Source organism: Papilio xuthus, unplaced genomic scaffold (assembly GCF_000836235.2).
Source record: "Papilio xuthus unplaced genomic scaffold, Pxut_1.1 DF828037.1, whole genome shotgun sequence".
Taxonomy (NCBI): domain Eukaryota; kingdom Metazoa; phylum Arthropoda; class Insecta; order Lepidoptera; family Papilionidae; genus Papilio; species Papilio xuthus.
This window is the reverse complement of record NW_013530612.1, coordinates 721,777-744,692: the sequence shown is the minus strand read 5'-3', so window position 1 is coordinate 744,692 and position 22,916 is coordinate 721,777. Positions and strand designations below refer to the sequence as shown.

The 22,916-nt window shown below is 31.9% G+C and overlaps 4 protein-coding genes and 1 long non-coding RNA gene across 8 annotated transcripts; 3 read left to right on the top strand and 2 right to left on the bottom strand.

Moving 5' to 3' along the window:
• The first annotated feature begins 142 nt into the window (after nt 1-142).
• Nucleotides 143-2,292, top strand: LOC106114595 (UPF0547 protein C16orf87 homolog). 3 transcript variants are annotated; one of them, XM_013307860.1, is made up of 5 exons: nt 143-202; nt 307-382; nt 673-840; nt 1,144-1,210; nt 1,631-2,292. In XM_013307860.1, exons 2-5 carry the CDS (start codon nt 323-325, stop codon nt 1,828-1,830), a joined length of 495 nt encoding a protein of 164 aa, XP_013163314.1. In that variant the 5' UTR covers nt 143-202; nt 307-322; the 3' UTR covers nt 1,831-2,292. The 3 variants fall into 3 exon arrangements, with proteins under 3 accessions (XP_013163314.1, XP_013163315.1, XP_013163313.1); XM_013307861.1 differs by lacking the exon at nt 143-202 and having other exon boundaries at nt 209-382; nt 1,646-2,292; XM_013307859.1 differs by lacking the exon at nt 143-202 and having other exon boundaries at nt 209-382.
• A 2,320-nt stretch (nt 2,293-4,612) lies between these two features.
• On the top strand, nt 4,613-12,106 carry LOC106114718 (spermine oxidase). Of its 2 annotated transcripts, none has more exons than XM_013308023.1 (8): nt 4,613-4,777; nt 6,191-6,367; nt 6,689-6,898; nt 7,172-7,388; nt 7,671-7,849; nt 9,768-10,038; nt 10,661-10,764; nt 11,221-12,106. In XM_013308023.1, exons 2-8 carry the CDS (start codon nt 6,198-6,200, stop codon nt 11,456-11,458), a joined length of 1,389 nt encoding a protein of 462 aa, XP_013163477.1. In that variant the 5' UTR covers nt 4,613-4,777; nt 6,191-6,197; the 3' UTR covers nt 11,459-12,106. The 2 variants fall into 2 exon arrangements, with proteins under 2 accessions (XP_013163477.1, XP_013163478.1); XM_013308024.1 differs by lacking the exon at nt 9,768-10,038 and adding an exon at nt 8,737-8,998.
• A 1,175-nt stretch (nt 12,107-13,281) lies between these two features.
• On the bottom strand, nt 13,282-16,703 carry LOC106114759 (uncharacterized). The gene is made up of 3 exons (XM_013308080.1): nt 16,644-16,703; nt 14,793-15,741; nt 13,282-14,015 (listed from the first exon to the last, which is right to left on the bottom strand). The coding sequence occupies exons 1-3, from the start codon at nt 16,681-16,683 to the stop codon at nt 13,292-13,294; spliced, it is 1,713 nt and encodes a 570-aa protein (XP_013163534.1). The 5' UTR covers nt 16,684-16,703; the 3' UTR covers nt 13,282-13,291.
• On the top strand, nt 13,905-19,195 carry LOC106114761 (uncharacterized). The gene is made up of 4 exons (XR_001227737.1): nt 13,905-13,983; nt 14,290-14,464; nt 18,577-18,685; nt 19,111-19,195. It is a non-coding gene; the product is annotated as an uncharacterized LOC106114761 (long non-coding RNA).
• Nucleotides 17,667-20,566, bottom strand: LOC106114760 (RAS oncogene family member Rab4). Its single transcript, XM_013308081.1, has 5 exons — nt 20,283-20,566; nt 19,729-19,817; nt 19,100-19,226; nt 18,553-18,700; nt 17,667-17,849 (listed from the first exon to the last, which is right to left on the bottom strand). The coding sequence occupies exons 1-5, from the start codon at nt 20,394-20,396 to the stop codon at nt 17,716-17,718; spliced, it is 612 nt and encodes a 203-aa protein (XP_013163535.1). The 5' UTR covers nt 20,397-20,566; the 3' UTR covers nt 17,667-17,715.
• Between the last annotated feature and the right edge of the window lie 2,350 nt (nt 20,567-22,916).

Here is a 22,916-nt window from a genome sequence, read left to right as displayed (position 1 = left end):
CTGAATGGAAAAAAATAATTCGAAATTTATTCGGCTTCTGGGTTTAAAATTATTGCAGTATTTTAATTAAATAAAACGTGCTAAACTAGACCGTTTTCTTAACAATGCCATGGTTTTTCTTAATTACTCTTTGATTTGATTGTTGTTTACTCTTAGTTACTTTTTTTTTTTACTTGGTTTGACATTTGACAGAATAGAGTAGGGAATTTTTATAATTTCTTTTTGTATATTTTCATCATAATAATTTTACGTTTAATAGCTGCTATTACGTCTATCTATTAAATATCTATTATTTTTTAAACAGAGACGCCATCCATGCTAAATGTACAAAATGGGTAAAAATAAAATGATCGCGAAAAGCTGTCCTAAATGCGAACTACAGGTCTGTAATTTGTTTTAATTTGTGTAGCAAATAACATGGAAAGTGTTTTAAAGTTATATACCAAAATATCTACTTTCACTTAGTAATTGGAAACACCGATATGTTGTTGTTTGTATAAAAAAAATCAGAACAATAATAATTCATCTACCATCTTGACAAATATCTTACTGAACAATTTTTCTTACGCCAAACCCCTATTTATGGCGAATTCAGTTGGCTACTTGCTCATTCGTCTTTTATCTTTTTGTCATCTTATCATATAAAAAAATAATTCTAGTAATTACATCCAGGTGGCTGTAGCATCAAAGTCATGTAAGTGTGGGCACACGTTCTTCGCGGCACGACGTGGTGCCGACACACTGCCGGCTTCTGAAGATATTAGACGAAGGACTGGAAGAGTGAGACGTTCACAGCCGCAGTTTTATGATTCACAGCACTACCAGAAGGAAAAGAAGAAAGTAAGTCAAGAGAGTATACACTCTTGTCTTAATATTATAAATGCGAAAGTTTAGATGGAAGGATGGATGTTTTTTTGAAGATAACTCGGAAATGGCTCAATGGATTTTGATGAAATTTGGCATAGATGTAGAACATAGTCTGGAAGAACGCGTTTGCTGTTAATTAATTGTTTTTAATAATTTCGCACAGATGGAGTCACGGGCTACCTAGTTTTATAAACACAGGATTATTATCTTTGTAAATGTCTAATCAAATACAACCTTTTTTTGTTATTGATTAATTTAAACCATTTTTTCTTGCAGTCGCCAAAGAAAAGATCTCTATCTACAACTATTGAAAATGATTTCAAGAAAGAAAAGGGAGAAACTGGTAAATATAATATTTATTACACAAAAAACAAACAAATTGTCCTACACATTCCTAATTCCTATGATTCATTTTGCAATATGAATTTTTGTTCACTAGATTCAAATCAAATCTTATATCTTAGTAATTAATGTGAATGTTTGGATGGATGGATGTATGTTTGTTTGTTGTCTGTTTTCATCTTATTGAAATTTGGCATAGATGTAGAATATAGTCTGGAAGAACTCATAGGCTATTTATTACGTTTAATTTTAATTCCGCGTGGACGGAGTCGCGGGCTACAGCTAGTCTAGTAATATATAGTCTGTGTCTGCAGTGGATAGTTTAGCTTCTAAAAAGTGAAAGTTTGTTGGCCTATTCAATGCAAACAAACAAATCTTCCTTCTTTTTATATAAGTATAGATAAATACAGTTAGATTATAGTTGTTTATATTCCAGCAACTGCAAGGGCTCGTCGTAGACGTGCCTTGAAACGCGCCAATCGCTCCCCAGCTGTTGGCGAGCGAGGACGTGATCCAACACCTCAGTTAAAACCAGCACAAATCGCTAGATGCAATGTTATCTTACAAGAGATTAATAGGAAAATGCGTGCTGTCACTTGGCGCCCACCAACTGACAGTTGAAAAGAACAAAACTTGTCTATGGTTGTACTTGATATTGACATGTGTCGATTTTTAATACAAAAATTAAATTCAAACAAGGATATTTGAATCTGTAAAAGGCATTGCTACGTCGGTTGGGTTCGACGCAATATATAAAACCTACTTAGATATAGAAAATGACATGACGTCTACAGTATTAAGATCTTCTGACAATATTTGACTTTGATAAAGGGGTGCTAGTGAGCTGTCAAAATTTGACTTGCCCGGTTCGGATAGCCTTGGTATATATGTTGGGTTAGTTCATCTATTCTACTTGATATATAACCCTTAAGGGTTAAAGATGTCTAAGTATTGAAAACTGAAAATTCTAACATCCTGTATAGTATTTTACAATTGCGCCAACAATTATTAGAAGTTAAACTTCATATGCAAACAGAATCTTAATTAGTCTTGTAATTTATATAACTTTTTATAGTATTGTTTTTAAAAAGTTTGTCTTTTAAAAAAAAAACATATTTATTTCTTCTTAGCTGACCCGGCATATTTCGTTCTGCCTCAAACGATATATGGGAAAATGAAAATGTTTTTAGGGCTTTCCCGGCAATTATTCGAATTTTTCTCACTTTTTAAACCTTCCCTAGACCTCCAGCAACATTCAAGGCCAAAATAAGATAAATCCTTTCAGTCGTTCTCGAGTTTTAGCGAGACTAAAGCAATTGATTTATATATATATAGATGTACGAATGACTATGACTTGACATTATACAGGATGTTACATTTTTCAGATGGGGAAAACTTAAATATTTATTACCCTTAATGGTTACATTTCAGGGAGAATACATGAATTAACATTGTTTATTGTTTTGTACGTTACCTTTGTTATATTTATTTGCGGCAAATATAAAATATTTATGTGCAGTCTATAAATATTACGGTATTTTCAACACTAAGGCAAATCCTTAAATTCCCCATTCCATTTTGTTAGATCTCATATAAAAATACGATTTACACAATGAAAAATATTTTTACCTTTATTTTAGATTTTTTAATGCACTAAACCTTCTTTGGTGTCCTTGGAGCATACCAAAGATTCATCAAAATCTGTCCGATTGTTTTGAAACATTTAAGGAACTAAAATAAATTCTTATTTATCAGTTCACTACTGGACATATTTGATATGATTAACCCTTAATTCGACGATTTTTTTTCTTATAGCGTTACGTAATTTTCTCTAAACTAGTTAAAAAAAAGTTTTTTTTTTTAATTGTTGCTCGTCACACTGGACACCATCGTATTAAGGGTTAAAAAAATTGACATTTCCAGTTAATATTTTTCTTCGTAAATTAAAACAACATAATAAGTTAACATATAAAAGTATTTTTTGCTTTTTCTTTACGTTTTAATATATTTATAGCGAATTTAAAATGCATCTATACTTGGTACCGGAGATGAGTCGATGGTTGCGTGACTACATATAGTCAAAGAGTTAAACTGTAGACTATTGAATTAAATTTTGCTATATCAAAGACAATAAAAATCGAAGTTTTTTTTTTTTTGGAAAGATCGATTTCCTTTTTTACACATAGAATAGTTAAGGATTTTTATTTTTAACTTCTGGGTACACTTTTTAATTTTTAATAGAATGTAGTCAATTGTATATATCGTTATAATAATTTGATTGTTATTAGAGATAATATTTTAATAATAAATAATTATATTATAATTTTTTTTTTAATTTCATCAGTCTTTGTTAAGGTTGAAAAAAAAAATTATACGTCTTAAAAACATCCACTTCAATTTTTTTTTAAATTTAGGACTGTAATAGTCAAGTTTAACAAAGATAATTCTGGATTGGAATTATTAAGTGAATCCACTAAGTATTTAAATTATTAAAAAAAAAAAATTATGAATGTAGGCGATGTAAGAGAAATGAGTCAGGACCTTAATCTTTGTCTTGTCTACCCCTTATTACGTCCGTGGATTGTAAAAAAAGATAACAAAATAATAGACATCTTGTTATTAAGATTACTCTTCCGCTGTTGGAATGTCAACAGATATTTTTACACTACATTTATTGAGTAAAATGACCATGACAAATCAATAGATATAAAAATAATCTGTTTGTATGGTCTGAATCTTGTTAAAAGAAAATTTTAAAATGTTTACAAAAGGCCCAATTTTAATTGATATTTTGAATCAATAATTAAATCTTAAGAAGAGATATGTATAAATAAAAGTAATATTTTTTTATAAACTGAAGCCAGTTTATTGAACTAGTTTAGATCGATAAGGTTGGTATAAATGATAGAGGAACGCTAATTTAGTTATTGTCGGGCATAATAATGATGGGGCGAGGAGTTGCGGCTCTGTTATTATATTTTGCCTTTGCCGGGGCTGATGAGTGAGTTTTTTAGATTGTTTTTTATCTTATGTTCTAAGTAAAGTGTGAATTAAGTATTCTCAATACATTTTATATATAAGTTAATAACATTTGTGAGATTAAATAAATGGACGATTTTTACGGAATAAATAATAATAGTGAAAACCTATGAAGCGTATATTTATGTTCTAAAAGTTTTCTTTCAAAACAATAACATAAAAATTATAGAAATGGTTATTAAAGTTAATAGTTTAATAATTTAATTTGTGTTATTTTTAAGTATTATATTTCTTTTACCGTATACGAATAAGGTGTAAAATATTGCAGCAATATTACAGCAGGTTTTCATTAAAAGTTTATGTCAATGTTTTAAAAGAAAATGTTTTTACACCGTGTTTCAATTAAAAACAACAATTTTTATCTATGGTTATGTCAAAGTAGTGTCAAAATGTCAAAGTCAAAGTGATAGATAAATAAGATCATGAGTGGAAGATGCAATAAATCCGGTTCTTCATTAATGATAGCAAGGCATTATATAATTATATATTAGACGACAGGTCTTCGGGGTTATCATACATTCATTACAAGGTACTGTTATCATTATTTGTTTAAGAAACTAAACATAACCTAATCGATATGTTATTATTTGTATAGTGTTCCTATCAACATGTTTTCAATTATCTAGAAAGGTTAAACAATGACATACGTTTATAATTTAATTTATAACCAAGTTATTAGTTGTGTTTTCGTACATTTATCAAAGAAATAATTGATATAATTTAACACTTACTAAAATATTTTGCTATAGAATTTGACATTAAAGCCAGGTGTACCTTACAGTTTCCTTTGTTTAAATTGATACCTTCGAAAAAAAACAATGGATACATTGCACATTTAAAACTATAAGTCAACTTTTAACTAGTAAATGTAATATACTCATTGTACTATATGCGAAATTACGACAAAATTTATTTTCGATTAAAAAAATAAAATCAAAATGAATAGGACCACTATATATTTATAGAGTTTGCATCTTTTTTTTTACAATTTTAAGGCATTTAGAATGGTTATAAAAGCTAAAAATAATAAAAAGCCTACAATTTATATTGTTTGGGTATAACAAAGTTAGGTTTTTAGTTATTCAGAGGATCATGTGTAGGGTTTGTTAGTAAAGAATACAGTCAAAACTGGTTATAACAAGTTAGAACAGGTTATAACCGATTTTATTGTAGGGACTGGCAATATTCAGTCAATAAACTAAAGTCTTTATTACCTTAAAATATTTTGTAGTGTTTAAGACAGTTTTGTTTTTTTTTTGTTTTTATGGTTTTGGTCATAAGAAGTTTTTACTGTACATTTTTTTGAAGATTAGTATGAGAATACATTTTTATACACATGTATAAGATTTTATTATTAAATATAAGTAGATTTTTGTTAATTTACTAACATTTTTAATACCATGACAAGTAATCTCTACACTTGGTTATGGTTTACGATAATAATCAAATGACGGGATTCAAACTCTCACAACATGTTTGAAAATCCATACCCTTTTACCCATTAGGCTATTGGACTCTGTTCCAGTGTACACCCGTAATACATTAGAGAATTTTCTCAAATATTTCTATGTAATTCTTACTAAATACAGGTAAAAGCAGTTTCCAAATCATATATGTTTCATGGAAGAGTTATCTACTAGAATAGTGTTGCCAGGCACCCGGAGAAAGCCGGACATAGATAAGCCAAAAATAGTGTCCGGGATGTCCGGCTTTTGAAAGGCTTTTTACATTTCGCAAACGAGCGTGGCTGAGCGCAGGCGACGAATAACTGTTGCATGTAGGGTGTCTAACTTTTCTACTCAAATGTTTGGCCAAACTGGCTGGTCTATTGGCTATTAAGTTTGGCGACCTGGCGACCCTACACTAGAACATATAGAGTGAATTGTTATGTTACGAGTAAAAGCTGTAGTCTATACTTACCATACACATCTTGTTTTTCCAGACCGACAATGCAGTACGACACAATAGTGATCGGTTTAGGTTCAGCGGGGACAACTGCGGCAACCACACTAGCAAGAGCTGGCAGGCGCGTGCTTGCTTTAGAAGCTCAAGACAGGATTGGAGGTCGAGTCAATACGGTACAGTTTGGTGATGGCGTTGTTGAACTTGGTGCTGAATGGTAAGTCGAAACGTCAATACGAAATAGGTCCTTCAAGAAGCGAGTTTATAATTTCTTTAACAAGTTAGCCGCCATGCCGGGACTATATGTCAGACAAGCTAATGTTTCAATCAGGACGTGTCAGACTATGCGTCCGACAAGCCGTACTTCCATTCAACACCTCGCTGTGGCTTTCTAATCGAATTATTATATACAGCGTGACCCGAAAAGTCCCATTTAAATGGTTTTGGACAAAATTAAAGAAAAAAAATTGTCTGTTCCATTTTGGTCATTTATAGTAGGGTTGTTGAACTAATCAACATGTAATTTTTTTGTTTACAGGATTCATGGCACTCGTCCGAGTAGAGTTTATGATACAGCTATTAAGAATAATATCACAGTATTGTCACAGGATTTGACAATGGATGCCTATTCATCAGACGGAAGACATGCAGATAAAGAATTAGTCAATGAATTAGTAGAGTTCTGTTTGGGGCAGGTTGAGAATAGTACAAATGATAATTTACCTTTGGGAGATTTTCTCACTAAAAAGTAAGCATGAAATAATTTTATAGATTCTCTAGATTTTTTTATATCATAATGTGGCAAACGAGTGGGTCACCTGAAATCGCTGAAATAGTGAAGTGACCGTTGCCCATAGACATATGCAATTGCATATGCGTTGCCTACCTTTAATCGACGGAGGAGAGGATGCACAGATAGAAAATATTTTCCCTTTCCATGCATCCTTTCATCCGGAAAGTCCACTTCCTCTTTCCTTATGAGAAAAAGGGTGACATGACAATTATTTGATTTAATTTCCAGATTAAAAGAACATTTGAATGCAACAAAACCATCAATTCTACAAGATGAAGATTTCATGGAGAATTTTCTAGATCTAATGGATCAGATAGTTGGTAACTACGAAGGTTCCAACAGCTGGAACGATGTCAGCACTTTCACACATTATCAAGAATTGGATGGTGATCAACACATGAGCTGGCATAGGAATGGATATAAAACCTTCTTTGAATTGTTACTGGTGAGTTTTTTTTCTTTTTATGTTGAGGTTATAAAACCTTTTTTGTAATGTTACTGGTGAGTTTATTGCTTTTATGTGCTTTTTCTTCGTTTCTTTTTCATTTTTGTAGTCATTTTCAATTAGAAAAGCCTTGATTATATCGTACAATATCTTTAAAAAATCTTAAACGTTAAGTTTCTTTTTTTTTTTTGCAAAAAATCTGCAACATAGAGAAATTTTATAATTTATGTTACTAGGTGACTGTGTTATTCCAATTTCAAAGTAGATATAAATAATTTCCAGAATACCTATCAAGGTGGTCCCGGCTTAGCTAATTTGAGCATTAAATTGAACACGGAAGTGACTAAAATAGCTTGGCCGCAAAAACCTCTAACTCCAGTAGAAGTGACATGTCAAAATGGAGAAGTTTACAAAGCTAATAATGTTATTATCACTATATCTATTGGTGTTTTAAAAGAAAGGTAAGTAAACAAGTTTGGGAAACACTTTGGTATCAGTGATTTATCGGAAGGGAGGGTTAATACAGTCTCGTTCACCTTAATTTGTCCCCGATGGACCTGACTTATGTGAATGAAGCAATTTTAACAGTGGTAGCCAGCAACATGTGTTGCAATGTGTGCCTCGCTGCAATACCACAACCTCACAGAACATATGGCTCAAGTCAACTCATTACAACTATACTCTGATGAGTGTGTGCGGGAGGATTTATTTTACTCTTCTTTCTTTTACCATTCTTTTATAAAGGATGGGTGTGAGAGATAGATTTGACAAAGGAGGGGAAGCATAGGAAGGGAAAATATCCACTTTCTATGCGAGCCTAATGTTAATTAAAGATAGGCAACGTATCTGCAAATACAAATCGTTCGGCATCTCTTATGTTAAAAAAAAATATTTAGTATGTAATATAATATTATGAATGTATTTGAAAAAACCAAGGAGGTTTTATTGTGTTGACAAGTGCATCGTAATTTTAATATAATTTGTAGGTTATACAAAGTTGTAGTTCGAAGTTGTGTCTGACAATGTCAGTAATATTGCGAGGTTAGAGACGAGATGCAGATCTTTTTTACCTTTGGTCATCAGACCGGATTTTTAGAGCACTTGACATTATCTTAGCGAATTAAAATTATATAGAAAATAAACATATTTTAGTAAAAGGAATGATGGAATTAGACAAATGTTTGTTACATTTTATAGTGTTTAAATTGAGGTTAGGGTTATAACCTGTCAAATACAACCACAGAGTAAACTAAAATATGACAGTTTAAAAAATATGAGACAATCATGAAAAAATCTTAGAACAATTAAATAGCAGTAATATTTGATAAATAAAATAGATAATTTTCAGATATACGACACTTTTTACGCCATCTTTACCTGAAGAAAAGGTGTTAGCTATTCAAAGATTGTCTATGGGTGTTGTTGATAAAGTTGTTATTTCATATCCTAATAAATGGTGGCCAAATAGTAATGCATTTTGGTTTAATCAAACCAAACAAGAAAGAGATAAAGCTGTTAAAGACAGTGGTTGGGTGACATATTTTGGGTCTGTGCCGTTCGGCTCTAGTAATACATTGACTCTATGGTATAATGGAGATGCCGCGAAATTGGTCAGTATTTTTTTAATTTCTTACCAAGGAGGTTTTATAATTTTGGGCCAAATCATCAAAAGCATTTAACTTACATTATACTGGCAATATTATTAAATTTAATAAAGCAATTTGCATGGGACCTATATGATAACTATCTATCGTCCGCGACTCCGTCCGCATGGAATTAAAAAAGAACTTGATTATTATTCTATGTGTTCTTCCAGACTATGTTGTATATTTATACGAAATTTCATCGACATTCAATCATTCTGGAGATAACTTACATAAATCCAGTCATACATACATCCAAACATTCGCATTTATAATATTAGTAAGATTTAAACAGCATGAGCATGTGAAAATTGCATTTATAATATTTTCATATGTTTAGGTCATTGATTTGTTTTCTACGAGATTTTACGAAATGTCCAATTGTGATAGACTTTCCTTAAAACTTAGGTATTTTGTAGTAATGTTTGTCTATTCAATTTCTATCCTTTTTATTAAAATATGCGTATCTTCAACATATCGAATATTTCCTAAGCTAATGTCAAAGTCATACTATTCAAAGTGACAGCTGTCATTGTCATTTTACTAGTGATGTAATGTTAAAAAAAATCGATACATGAACCGAGAAATCTATTTAAAATTTCAATTACGTTTAGTAGATTAAAATGTTTAACTTTTTAAATTTCAATTGAATTTTATATTTGAAAACAAAATTAAAAAAAAAGATATTATTATCTGTTATATTTCATTTGCCATTGTCATTGTTTTCATCTTTCAGGCACACAAGTCTATTCAAACCATCACTACCCATAGACAAAGTTCAGGCTATAGATAATCTAACAATTGGTGTCATGGACAAAATAATTTTCACATTCGATAAACCATGGTGGCCAACATTACATACTTTCTTTGCGTTTCTATGGAGAAGAGAAGAGAAGAAGAAGATTCCAGAAGAAGATTCGTGGATAACAAAGATATTTGGTGCTAGCACTCCCTTAGGTTCTAGTAATACGTTAACTCTATGGACAAGCGGAGATACAGGGAAATTGGTGGGTTTTATTGTAAGGGTGTTATTTTGCATGAAATTTATATTATTTGAACATTATTGCACAATTCATCATCAGCTCACTATACATCCCCACTGAGGGGCTCGGAGTCTACCCTAAGTGAGTGACTAGGCCATAGTCAAATGCTGGCCAAGTGCGAGTTGACTTCACACATATCTTTGAATTTCACAAATATGTGCAGCATCACGATGTTTTCCTTCACCGTAACAACATACGATAAATGTAACACATTGGTACATGGCGGGTTTCGAACCCAAAACCTGCAGTTTGCAAATCAAGTGCTTGACTCCTGAGCCACCGACGCTCATTGCATAATACTAATATTTAAATTCAAATCAAAAACAATATTAAGTAAACGGATGCACGTCAAATACCAAACATGGCGGCCATTACGACATTTGACGTTTTTTCAGTTATTTTCTTTTAAATTAAAGTGGTATAGTAAAATATTAAATCGTTTTGTGAGTTTTTTTTAAACAGAAAATTTAATTAATTTACGTAAATTTAGCGATAAATTAGCAATTTGTCTATGGTAAAAATATTTAGGTTGAGTAGAATATTAGTTATTTCATCTTCTAGAAGTTGATAGAATTATATTTGACAGGTGGAGACATTACCAGAAGATGTTGTGAAGAGGAAATGTGTAGAATTACTGCAAAGGTTTCTTGGAGCTAATGTAACCGTTCCTGAACCTACAGGCATGCATCGGTAAGTTATTTTAAGTCAAAATATTTAAAACAAAAACGATAAATTATATAACGGTTATTACTAGAATTAAAAATAAACTTTTTAGTCTATGGTTTCTTCCAGACTTTTCTATATGTATGACAAATTTTATTGAAATCCGTTCAGTCGTTCTAGAGATATCTTCTAACAAACATCTAAACATTCGCATTTATAATATTAGTAGTTGTTTTTATCTGAAACTAGCTGTGGTCCACGGCTCCGTCCGCGAGGAATTTTTTTTTTATAAGTAGCCTATGTGTTCTTCCAGACTATGTTCTACATCTGTGTCAAATGTCCGGAGATTATAATTTTTTTTCTACCAGAAACTGATGATTTTTACTTTAGTTTTAAAGTTAAATTTTTCTATGGATTTTTTGTACTAATAGATGGCGCTTTTATCAAATTGCTTTTCAATAGTATAAAAATTAATATTTTCAGGACAACATGGTTTACAAATCCATTCACTAGGGGTAGTTATTCCTACGATAGTGTGACGTCAATGAAATACCCTAATTCTAGGGCTGATTTAGGTCGACCTTTACTGGATAGTGCTGGAGTTCCTAAAGTATTGTTTGCTGGAGAAGCAACTGATTTAACACATTTCTCAACTGTACATGGAGCCAGTGATAGTGGATATAGGGAAGCTATGAGATTACTTCCTAATAGTAAATTGTAAAAAAAAAATTATCTGACCCGGTAAGGAACCTATTTAATCTTAGGAATTTTTTTTTTACATAGTCGCTTTTTGTTAATTTTCTAATATTGTACAGTTCCAACTAAGCTCTAGGCTTGTGTTATCGTTTACAATAGTCGAATGTTGGGATTCGAACCACCGACCCCGTGATCGGAAATCTGTACCCTTAACCTTAAGACTATTGTTTCTTCAAAATTGCAGATGCGTTGTCTACCTTTTAAAATGCGACGCATTAAAGACAATATGTCCTCTTCCTGCATCATCAGCTCACTATACGTCCCCACTGAGGAGCTCCAATCCTACCATAAATCAAAGGTGACTAAGCTTTAGTCAATCTTAGTCTTCCTCTTCCTATCATTTAAAGAAAAGGTTATATAAGACAAAATGTGATTAGACTGAGGGGCGCTAGTGAGCTGTCGTAATTTAGTTTGACTTATACCCACCGGGTCGGATGTCGGTCTGTATATCGAGAACCATTAACCTGTTGTTAGGACAAAAATATATTTTATAGAAATTTTAAAAATGTGTAAACATTGCAAAAATGTTTTATGAATTTCATATCTTTAGGAATATGTATATTTTGAAGGTTTTCGATGTCAATATTGTGTGATAATATCTCTATATGATGAATTACCATCGTTTTTTATATTTTTATACAAAATTTTATATATATATTTATAATATATATATAAAATTTTGTATTTCTTTTTGTAAAAATTGACAAATTAAAGTAATATTAAAAAAAAGAAAAACTTTAAAAATCGATTCTTAAGATTCGCATTTATAATTTTTGAAGGCATTTTGTAGATTACATGAATCTATTTATAATAATCGAGTATATATTAAATATTATCTAATAAAACTCTATATAAACAAGTATTTACTCACGTTATTTAAAGGGATATAATATTTTTCAGAGATAAAATGACAAAATATATCAAAAATATTGTTACAAAATGTGTATGTTTTTTAATCTATGAATGCCTCTGATCTTTCATATGTAGATAATAAAAAAAATATAATTTTCCTACATTGTATATTAAAGAAATGATAATTTATTGTTTTTTTTTATTTGGGAAACGAGTCAAAACCCAGAAATTCGTTTCCCTAATGTTACCATATTGAAAAATACATGGATAGGCTATAAACAGTGATATTTTGTGCCTATTTGATATTTGCCATTTTGTCGCTGAAGGTTGCTGTTGGTAGCAGTGGTAAGGTTTGGAACTAATAATAGAGATAGGATTATCTGTCAGGAACTCTGGCGTGTTTAAGTCGGAATTTAGCAAATGTTGTCATTTTCAAGCACCGATTTATCCATTTATGGAGATTTAGGTCTAGCACGAATAATTATGGCAAACGTCATCGACAAGATTTGTTCAAAATTTACTAAAAAAAACTCACAATAATTTTGTCATTATTAGTAATGCCGATGTCAAGGCACTTGTCGCAAATGTTCGTGATAAGTCCACTGTGGCTATCCAGTTGGAAATAAGACCATAAAAAGAAAATTGTATATTAGAATTTTTATTAACTATTAAAAATCATGATTAGGGGTGAGGAGGAAGGGATTGATGATTAAGATAATGGCAGATCGACCCGCGGGGTTAGACAAAATCGATTCGCTACGAAGCGACTCCATAGCGAACTTAAAAAATGTATAGAACTGACGCGCGACAATCACGTGACTTATCCAAAGTTTTTGACAGTTCTGTACATTTTGGAAGTTCGTTATGTATTCTTTGTCTAGCCCAGTATGAGGGTCCTAACCTGTCGCGTTAACCCCACATGAGTGGGACAAGGATAGAGATATTTTTAATTTGAAATTTCTTGACTGACAGTATTATTTTCCTTAATCAATTTTGTTGTATTTTCAATTTCATTTAAATACGTCGTATTTGTTACTTTTGGGATATTTATTATAGGTTTTATTGTAGTTATATTATATTTAAATGTAGTTTCTGGCGAGAATATTTCCATTGACGTCTGATTAGATATATAAATAGATTGATTTGTCGATCTGTATGTCATGTTATATGGTACATCAAATGACATTTCTCTAGATTCGTGAGAAAATTCTTCACTGTATTTAGTTGTATTATCTTCTGTTTTATTTTTTAATTCGATTAATTTGTATTCCATCATTTTAGGTCTTTTTGTTAAATCTCTTTTTAATGTTACAGGAGAAGATAAATCGGATACTCTGAAGTATAATTCGTTATCTTTGTCTATTTCTTTATCATCTGTACCATGGTTATCTTTTTTTAATGTGGTAATTTTAGCTTTCAATTGTTCTCTTACTCTTTGTAACTCATCTTCGAGGTTTTTAATCTTTGACAAATAATTCGCGGTAATAATTTCTTTCGGACAAGTTTCGTTATTAGTTTTGTTCGAGTCTTTCTCATCTAATTCTGTTCTTCTAAGCATTTGAGGCAATTGAAATTTGTACGCATTATTGTATATACCAAATGGATTATTTCTTGTGACTCTTACTTTCAACGGTCTAGGTATTGTGTGCCATTGTGGTGTTACTTTTCTCCTGTTTTAAAAATATTAATAATTAGATGTCGCCTGCGAGTCAGTTCGCGCGGAATTAAAAAAAAAACTTAATTATTAGCCTACGTGTTCTTCCAGACTATGTTCTATATGTATGACAAATTGCATTAAGATCTGTTCAGCCGTTTTAGAGATACCTTCAAACAAACAACCATCCATCTAAACATTCGCATTTATATTAGTAACATAAACAATTATCAAATATAGTTAATTGCGAAAGATAATTACTTATTAGTAATAATTATACCATTTTACAGGACAAGATAGCAAACAAGCAATCGACAACTTGAAATCGTAAAATAACGAAGCAGATTTGTACCTAATTTTATATATTTTCTAACGTAACCACTTCCCCCTTTCCTTATTATAAGAGGATGGTGGAGGGACGAGGAATAGAATTGTACTCCGGCACAAACAGCGATAAGAATCTCGGTAGGTATAGTTTTTTTTAATATCTCGATGGCAAACGAGCTAGCGGCCACTTGAATACGAGGGAGTAGGGACGTACAGAAAAATAATATATCCCCACCTCCGTCAAATCAACTTGCCCTAATACTTTCCTTATAAGAAAAGAGTGGGAAGGGAAAGATGACTAAATTAGTCCTCTGACTCGCACACTCATCAGACTAGTTGGAATTGCTTCCACTTGAGGCGTGTCTTCTGTGTGGTTGTGGTATTGCACCTGACAAGGTTAATTGGGACTCTGTGTTGCCAGATGTCATTATTTAGAAATAAAAAAATAAATTGTCTATGGACATACTTTCGTGTTGGTCGTGTTTGCCAATCGTATTCCAAACTGCTGGAACTGTTAGAGCCATCGTTAGACACCGGACTAAATTCTTTAACTTTGTAATCATTGTATTTTTCTTTTATATTTTTTTCCCTCTTTTTCTGTCTAGATATTTTATTTAGATATTTTATATTATACGTTATCATTTCAGGATATAATGTTACGAATGTATATTTGTCTCTGGTAATATCGTGTTTTTTCTTTTTGTAATGTATTTTCGGGGTTTCCCTTTTTAAACTATCATCATCGTCGTCGGGATTTTTTGTTAATTCCTTTATCCATATTTGAACTTCTTTTTGCGAATCTGAATTTAAATTATTATATTGGTCATAGATTATAGATTTGACAGCTTTCTCTATAATGTCTTTTAAATTCATATCCACGTCAGATGTTCGTGTTTTTTTACCGTAATTTTTGAAATTATCCAGCGTCTGTTTTAATGCTGTCGATGATTTCTTCTTATAAATCATATTTAAAAATTTTAAAAAATCTAAATTTATATCTTTCTTTTGAATGACTCTTAGATTTTTTTTCAATTGACTTCTTAGAAATTTAGCTGGCGCTTTGTTTATTTTTTTCAACATATTTGCTAGTATATATTTTAATCTTTCGTTATATATCTGATTGAATTTGTTATCTTTCGATTTAAAATTATGTACAACGTTATCTAGAACTCTGAATACTTGTTTAAAATCATCATCTTCGTAAGTATTGATTGTTGAAATTAAATCTTGTAAGAAATCTGTGAATTCTGTTGTCTCTCCGTTACGTTTAGCTAATTTCTTATCAACGACATTTTCAATTTTATTTAAGAAATTACGAACTTTTTGAATAATCGATACGTCTTGTTTATTATTGAATTCAAATGTTGTTTCTAAAGCGAGGTTTACACTTCTCGGTTTAGTTGCTAGAGTAATTACTGGAAAAAAAATAATATTTCAATCAGTAGCGACTTTAGCCCAGGAATGTGGCGACTGTTTAGGGCCTGGCATAAGGCATTTCATGCGCCAGAGTTATATATAAAAGAGAATCTGCTATGTCCCCTAAGATACCCTAAATTTAGAAAATTACCCTCGACGCCAAAAATATCGTTCCAAAAATCTCATCCAGTGTGCTGGAAAAACCCGGCCCTGTTCCCAAAACTCGCGGGCGTAATAGATCGGTTAAATAAACGGGATGCAAAGGAAGAGGAATCCTTTTCTACGCGTCCCCTCCTCTGGTAAATCCACTTCCAATCTCTTATAAGAGAGTGGGAAGGGACAGAGGAGTAAAATTTAAACAGTGGTAGAGCCCGCTTTAACATGTTCGCACGAATTGTCCCGGCTCGCTCAGTGAAATACCACGACCACACAGAAGACAGGCGTCAAGTGGAAGCTATTCCAACTACAGTCTGATGAGTGTGCATCCCGGAGGCCTAATTTAGTCCTCTTTCCCTTCCCACCCTTTTTCTTATAAGGAAAGGATGGGAAGAGAAGATATGTTATTTCTGTGCATCCTCTCCTCCGTCGATGAAAGGTAGGCAACGCGTATGCAATTGCGTATGTCTATGGGCAACGGTCACTTCGCTATTTCAGCGATTTCAGGTGGCCGCTCGCTCGTTTGCCACCTTATGATATAAAAAAAATGAGTCCGGCACACTCATCAGAATGTAGTAATCAGCTGTGATTCCGTGAAGGTCGTGGTATTGCAAACAAGACACGTACTCTACCAGTTTTTAAAGGTTAGCAATTACTACTGACTTTCTCCCTGTTTGTTGTTTTATCCTCTTTTTAATGTTTTTTTTTTAATTATTTTATTTTAAAAAATATAAAATATCCATACCACAGAATTGCACCAAAACAAAACACTGGCCTCTTCTCATTTTTATACACGATAAAAATAAATATTGCTTTGGTTGAATTAAATCGTAAAATTTATCACAATTTTACGATTATATTCAGAAATGAAAAAGGTACACAATTTACATGTTTACTTTTGACTGATCCTTTTAAGAAAATAATAAAAAAAATACAAAAAAAAACCAAATCACTCTACAATAAATAGACTTTCAGCCAAAGAACGTATATTTTATGTAGTCAAGTAAACTACACAGGCGAGGTCGCGAGCGAGAGAGCAAGCGTACCCGTGTCCTCGCCATGATGCGTTGAGGAACAGAGGAGTTTAGTGGGTGTGCTTCCCATCCAGAACAGAATCCCACATTGCTACCGCGTCTTCCCCCCCCCCAAGCATTCTCCAATGAAAAAAAAATAAAGGAGGAATTTACTACTAGTTTAAAAAAAAAACAAAATCAGCAGTAAAAAACATACTTTATTTTAACCACTTAAATAATTAAAGCCTTTTTTCAAATACAAATTAACAATACACGTGTGTTTTTGTTATAAAAAATACAAGGTCCTAAGAAAATGTTTAAGAAGAAAAAATTTAGAATTTTCAGCGTAAATTTCAAATTTTTCCAATATATAGATTTCGTATTTAGCAATTAAAAGGCAAAATCTGTTTTATTTGTTTTAAAATTGTCAAAGATTTTTCTTTTACTTTTATCAGAAATTAATTTCCGCAAGCAAATAAAGATAACTCTTTGGTTTCGTAATTTATAATTTTTTTTAAAGCTGCCTGAACAATTTATTAAAGTAAGCAAAAATATCACAAAATATAGGAAATCTTGCTTTATAACTAACTACCTATCGACCTCAAATCAGTCCGAGCGAAATTAAAAAAAAAAACTGCGTAGTACTATGTGTTCTTCCAGACTATGTTCTATATGTATGACAAATTTCATCAAGATCTCTTAAGCCATTCTGGAGATACCTTCTAACATCCATCCATCCATACGCATTTATAATATTAGTAAGATACCTCTTACTTGGTCCTTCGAGTCGGATATTTCAATTTATTAGCAATAACAATATTCTTTATTCTTACATCTATCAGCTTCTTCTTTCGCGAGTTGCATTCTCATTTCTTCTACATTCTTCATTACTTGTCTATCTTCTGCACAATCGTCAACTATCTTCTGGAATAACTCCTCTGGAAAATGAAAATAAGAATGACGAGTCAAGAGTTAGTCAACATAATCTTAGAAAAAACCATGATGAAGGTTAACAAATAGTCTAAGGATTATGAAAGGACTAACTGTCGCCTGCGACTCTGTCCGGAATTATAAAATCTTAGTAAGTAGCCTATGTGTTCTTCCAGACTATGTTCTACATCAAATTTCATCAAGATCCGTTGAATCGTTCTTGAGATATCTTCCAATAAACATCCATTTAAACAAACATATTTATAATATTTATAAGATTAATAATAAAAGCAAATGACTCAGTGAAAGATTTAACAGTGGTAGTGCTCGCTTTAACATGTTAGCAGGAATTGTTCTCGCTCAGTGAAATACCATGAGCACACAGAAGACAGGCGTCAAGTGGAAGCAATTCCAACTACAGTCTGATGAGTGTGCGTTTCGGAGACCTAATTTAGTCCTCTTTCCCTTCCCACTATTTTTCTTATAAGGAAGTGGACTTTCCGGATGAAAGGATGCATGAAAAGGGAAGATATTATCTTTCTGTGCATGCAATTGCGTATGTCTATAAGCAATGGTCACTTCGCTATTTCAGCGATTTCAGGTGACCGCTCGCTCGTTTGCCACCTTATGATATTAAAAAAAATCTTGCATCGGTTTAGTTTGGAAAGTTTTTTATTTTTTTGGGAAAAGTGTGAAATTCTAATGACTCACCAACATTCTCTCCCGTCTTACTAGATGTGCTGAAATGTCCAGATAAACCTTGGGAGTATGTTGTTACTATATCTTCAGGTACCTCCCTTTCCACTGCCAAGGAGTCGAGAAGATCTTTCTTAGTTGCACACAGGTAAACTTTACAATCCTAAAACATATATAAAAATGTAATAAACAAGAACTGCCATCTTAGTACTCCGAACTAACGAAATTATATAAAGGTAGCAAATACAGTCATCATCAGCTCACTATACTCTACTGAGGGTCTTTGTGCATACCCTAAGTGAGAGTATGTGATAGTGAATGCTGGTCCAGTGCAAGACTTCACATTTGATTTTCTCAGATATGTGCAGCATCACGATGTTTTCCTTCATCGTAACAACATACGATAAATGTAACACATTGGTACATAGCAGGATTGGAACCCAGGATCTGCAGATTACAAGTCAAGTGTTTAACCCCTGAGCCACCAAAGCTCAGTATATATCTTTAGTGTGGTTGTATTTCTCACGAAAAATGGTCAAAGGTATGAAATTTCCAAAGTTACCTCTTCCACAGTCCTCAATTCTTGCAGCCAGTGTCGTAATCGAATCCAGGATGCATAAGAAGATGGATCATAGCATATAATCGCTGCATGAGCTCCACGGTAATACATTTTAGTCATTGCTTCATATCTGGAAAATATTAAAGTATCTAGTATAGTCCTTTTCAAATATGTTGGCCGCTCAAGGTCCTGAACACCCACAACTCAGCTCAAAGACAAGAGCCACAAAGATATCTGAAAAGTACTGTAATATCGGAGAAATTCATAAATAAAAGTTTAGGATGGCATGGAGTAAGTATTGGGAGATAGGCAAATAAGAAAGTAATAAAATTTGAGACTACACAAGGGAAGCCCAATTGTGTATTGTCAGAGGATATGTGCAAAGGAGATGTACAAAAGTGTTTGTAGGAAAAGAGCAGGAAGAATTATCATCCGTGTAGTGTATGCATAAACATAGTGTTGTTTGTCTTAAGGGTACACACTATAAGTCCATGCCGGAGAGATTGGATATCAGTCGATGTCAGACTTTTGGATGGGCTACACATGTTGGTACGTAAACAAGCCAAATATAACGCAACGAATGCTACAATCCGCCATACAGATGTTTCAGAAACCCAGATTAATTAAATTACCTCTCACTGCCAGCAGTATCCCAAATACCAACATTGAAGGTTTTGCCATTTGAATACATTGCTTTTGCACAAAAAGCCGCGCCTATCGTCTGAAAAGTAAAATTTAGAACATATTGAGAACTATAAAACCTCTTTAGTTACCAAGACAGTTTGTTATACATGGCTGGATAATCATACTTATTAGAAGATTCTATTGATTAATATCAAGTATCTTATAGACATAATTTTCGATTTAATATTGCGCGATTAGTTTTAATATTATGAAACAAATATCTTATGATAAACTAGCTGTCACCCTCGACTCTGCCCGCGCAGATTTAAAATAAAAACTATTAGTCGCAGCGTAATGTTATATAGCCTAAAGCCTTCCTCTATAAATGGACTAAATCCAACAAAAAAATATTTTTTCAGATCGGACCAGTAGTTTCTGAGATTAGCGCTTTTAAACAAACTCTTCCGCTTTATAATATTTGTATAGATATCGTCATTTCGATATCAACGAAGAGATGATTCGTAGTGAAAACAAAGAAGTTTTTTTTTAAATATTTACTCACGTTTTGATATGGTGCACTCGCGTTAAATCTACAATTAACGAAACGAAGCACCAAACTAGTCTTTCCAACATGTTCACTGCCCAATAAAACTATTTTAAAATCGCATCTACTCATTTTGAATACAATATTTGTTATAAGTATTTGTTTACACAAAAACCATAGTTTCAATTATGATTTTATAATCTTATCGTAGTTTCAATCGCGATTATGGACGGGCTATAAAAATTTGTTTACTTTTATTCACTTAAATAGACATTAGAATCTTTAAAATATGATTCTATGTACTTAAATTAATTACAATTATAAATTGTAATGAGTAAATAATTACAATAAACATAACAAAAATAATTCATGAGAATAGGGATGTCGATTCAAGTATTGCTCTATAATCTATGATTTTGAACGTACCCAAATTAATACGAAATCGATATTAAAACCAATGAAAATATTTCATTGACTGTTAAAAACAATGAAGTATATGAAAGTTCGTGATGTGAAAAGAAAATATGTTAATGAACTATCAGAAATAAGAGAAACAGTTTTATGTAACTAAAAATTTCGTTTGGTATTATATATAATAGCAAAATTAATATTTCATATGAGATTATTGCCACGAGCGAGAAGACATTCTATTAGGTAAAGCCCACATTTATGAATACTTTATTGTAACGTTAATATAGTACAACTCTTACATAACATGCAAATAGAATAAAATACACTTTATTTGTTATTGTTTCATAATTTATAACTCTTTAGTTTTCGCGTATTCGTGTCATTTGAAGTTTTAAATCGTGTAAAAAAATAGTGTATTTAGTTTTGCGAAAGTACTTGCAGATTTATTGTTTTTATAAAATCACTCATTTCTGTAAATCGGTATTTCCATTGATTCAAAAACGTTTTCTGCTTTTCAAGCAACCCTATCTATCGTAAACAAAAGAGGTTGCAATAAAAATACCATAGACATGTAAAACTATAACACATGACCGAGAAAAATAATAAATTTACCGCTAGATGGTGTTCTAATTAAAATGTCAAAGGTAAAGTTGAATGTTGAATTCGTGGCCTTGCGGATTAGGATCAAATTTTTTAATTTTTAATTTCAAAATCTTCTAATTTGTTTAGGGATTATTAATTGAGATATTTAGAAACCTTATTTTGTTGGTAAGGCTTGCATTTCAACCAAATATCTCATGAGCTGCATTGTTGCACGTTAAAACTACCTACAAAAATGTCCGCCAAAAGGTTGACCTCTTGACACACTTCTCCTTTACCTTGACCCTTTTACGTAAAGCGATTTATAAACGATTTTTATGTCTGTTTTATTAATTCGTTTTTACTACGAAGAAGTCTTTTCCATATTTTAATTGTATCATTTTTGTTAGATCAAGGCGAACCAAACGAAATATCGGAAGTTTAAGAATAATCCTGCTGCCAATTTGTACTATGACGGATTTTATCATTTGAATGCAACCAACTTCTATTACGTTATGACATTTTTCAACATTTAGTTTTAATGGCGCATAGTTTTTATCTCTTTCTAGTGCTTTTCCACCAGCCGAGGTGACAAAGTATTGATTGTCGATTCAAAAGCGTCCAACTCTACACGATCGATATTGCTTTTGTGATAATACCACTTGATAACTGGGTCGCAGTATTCAGAATAGAAGAGACGTTAATATTGTAAAATACTCAAAGTTCAATGACATCGTTTGCTTTGGCGCCTTTTTTAACTATAGAATCATGAAATAAAAATATGTTTCCGTTGCACACCTTTTTTAATCATTTTTAGTTTTTACTTATACTATTTTTTAATACGCACTAGTAAAATATATATACATATTTATGTTTAAAGTATGTATAGGCAGGGTCGGTATTAGCATTTCAGGCGCCCTGTGCGAGATTTTTCGATTTTCGGTGCCGGGGGAAATCTTCCAATGATAAGGTACCTTGGGATCACCGTAGGCGACCTGGGCGGTTACTCCATGATATTAACATTTTTTCTTAATGAAGAAAACTTAATTCTATAAAAACATTGGTTGGAACAAAATAATTGAAAACCCCAATAAGCTGTAAATAAGTAATTAAATATAAATTAATATAAAATAAAGATTCTATAATTATCAATTTGATAATTGGTTTTGAAATAATATACAAATAAAGTTATGGAAAGTTAATTTATATAAAATCGGTTCGTTACAAACAAACACGGTAAACGAGTTGGCTAAAATTGCATCAAGTCTAAACAGGTTGTTAAAACTTTTTAGGTCGGTTCACAGATATTTTGAATATAAAACTGTAACACTTGACAAAAGTGGAATCATTAATTTGGCGCCCTAATTATATCTTAATTTATGTAATCTCAATTATTTAATTTATTGTATAAAATAAAAACATAAATTGTTTTATTTTTTTAATCTATAGAAAAACATATGCGCTATATTGATTTTTATGTTCACTTCGGAAGAATAAAACGAGGAGAAACTATTCAAAAAGAAATAACCTCGGTTAAGCGATAACACGACTCTTGATAAGCAACTTGTAATAATACAATGCCAACTCAACAACCGACCTAGCTATAACTATCGCTTTTTCACACTGTTTAACTGTCCTTCTTCTCAATATTCACTCGTCCCA

Bases quoted from the DNA above. Each gene is read 5' to 3' on its own strand.
- LOC106114595 (XM_013307860.1), top strand. From the start codon at position 323: ATGTACAAAATGGGTAAAAATAAAATGATCGCGAAAAGCTGTCCTAAA. The intron at 383-672 runs GTCTGTAATTTG...AATTACATCCAG, and splicing joins GTCCTAAATGCGAACTACAG to GTGGCTGTAGCATCAAAGTC. The intron at 1,211-1,630 runs GTAAATATAATA...GTTAGATTATAG, and splicing joins GAAAGAAAAGGGAGAAACTG to TTGTTTATATTCCAGCAACT.
- LOC106114718 (XM_013308023.1), top strand. From the start codon at position 6,198: ATGCAGTACGACACAATAGTGATCGGTTTAGGTTCAGCGGGGACAACT. The intron at 6,368-6,688 runs GTAAGTCGAAAC...TTTTGTTTACAG, and splicing joins GTTGAACTTGGTGCTGAATG to GATTCATGGCACTCGTCCGA. The intron at 7,389-7,670 runs GTGAGTTTTTTT...AATAATTTCCAG, and splicing joins CCTTCTTTGAATTGTTACTG to AATACCTATCAAGGTGGTCC.
- LOC106114759 (XM_013308080.1), bottom strand. From the start codon at position 16,683: ATGAGAAGAGGCCAGTGTTTTGTTTTGGTGCAATTCTGTG. The intron at 15,742-16,643 runs GTATGGATATTT...TTTTTTTTCCAG, and splicing joins TGTTTTGGTGCAATTCTGTG to TAATTACTCTAGCAACTAAA. The intron at 14,016-14,792 runs GTATGTCCATAG...TTTTTAAAACAG, and splicing joins CAAACACGACCAACACGAAA to GAGAAAAGTAACACCACAAT.
- LOC106114760 (XM_013308081.1), bottom strand. From the start codon at position 20,396: ATGAGTAGATGCGATTTTAAAATAGTTTTATTGGGCAGTGAACATGTT. The intron at 19,227-19,728 runs GTAATTTAATTA...AATATTTTCCAG, and splicing joins GATACTGCTGGCAGTGAGAG to ATATGAAGCAATGACTAAAA. The intron at 17,850-18,552 runs GTGAGTCATTAG...TTCATTTTCCAG, and splicing joins TAAGACGGGAGAGAATGTTG to AGGAGTTATTCCAGAAGATA.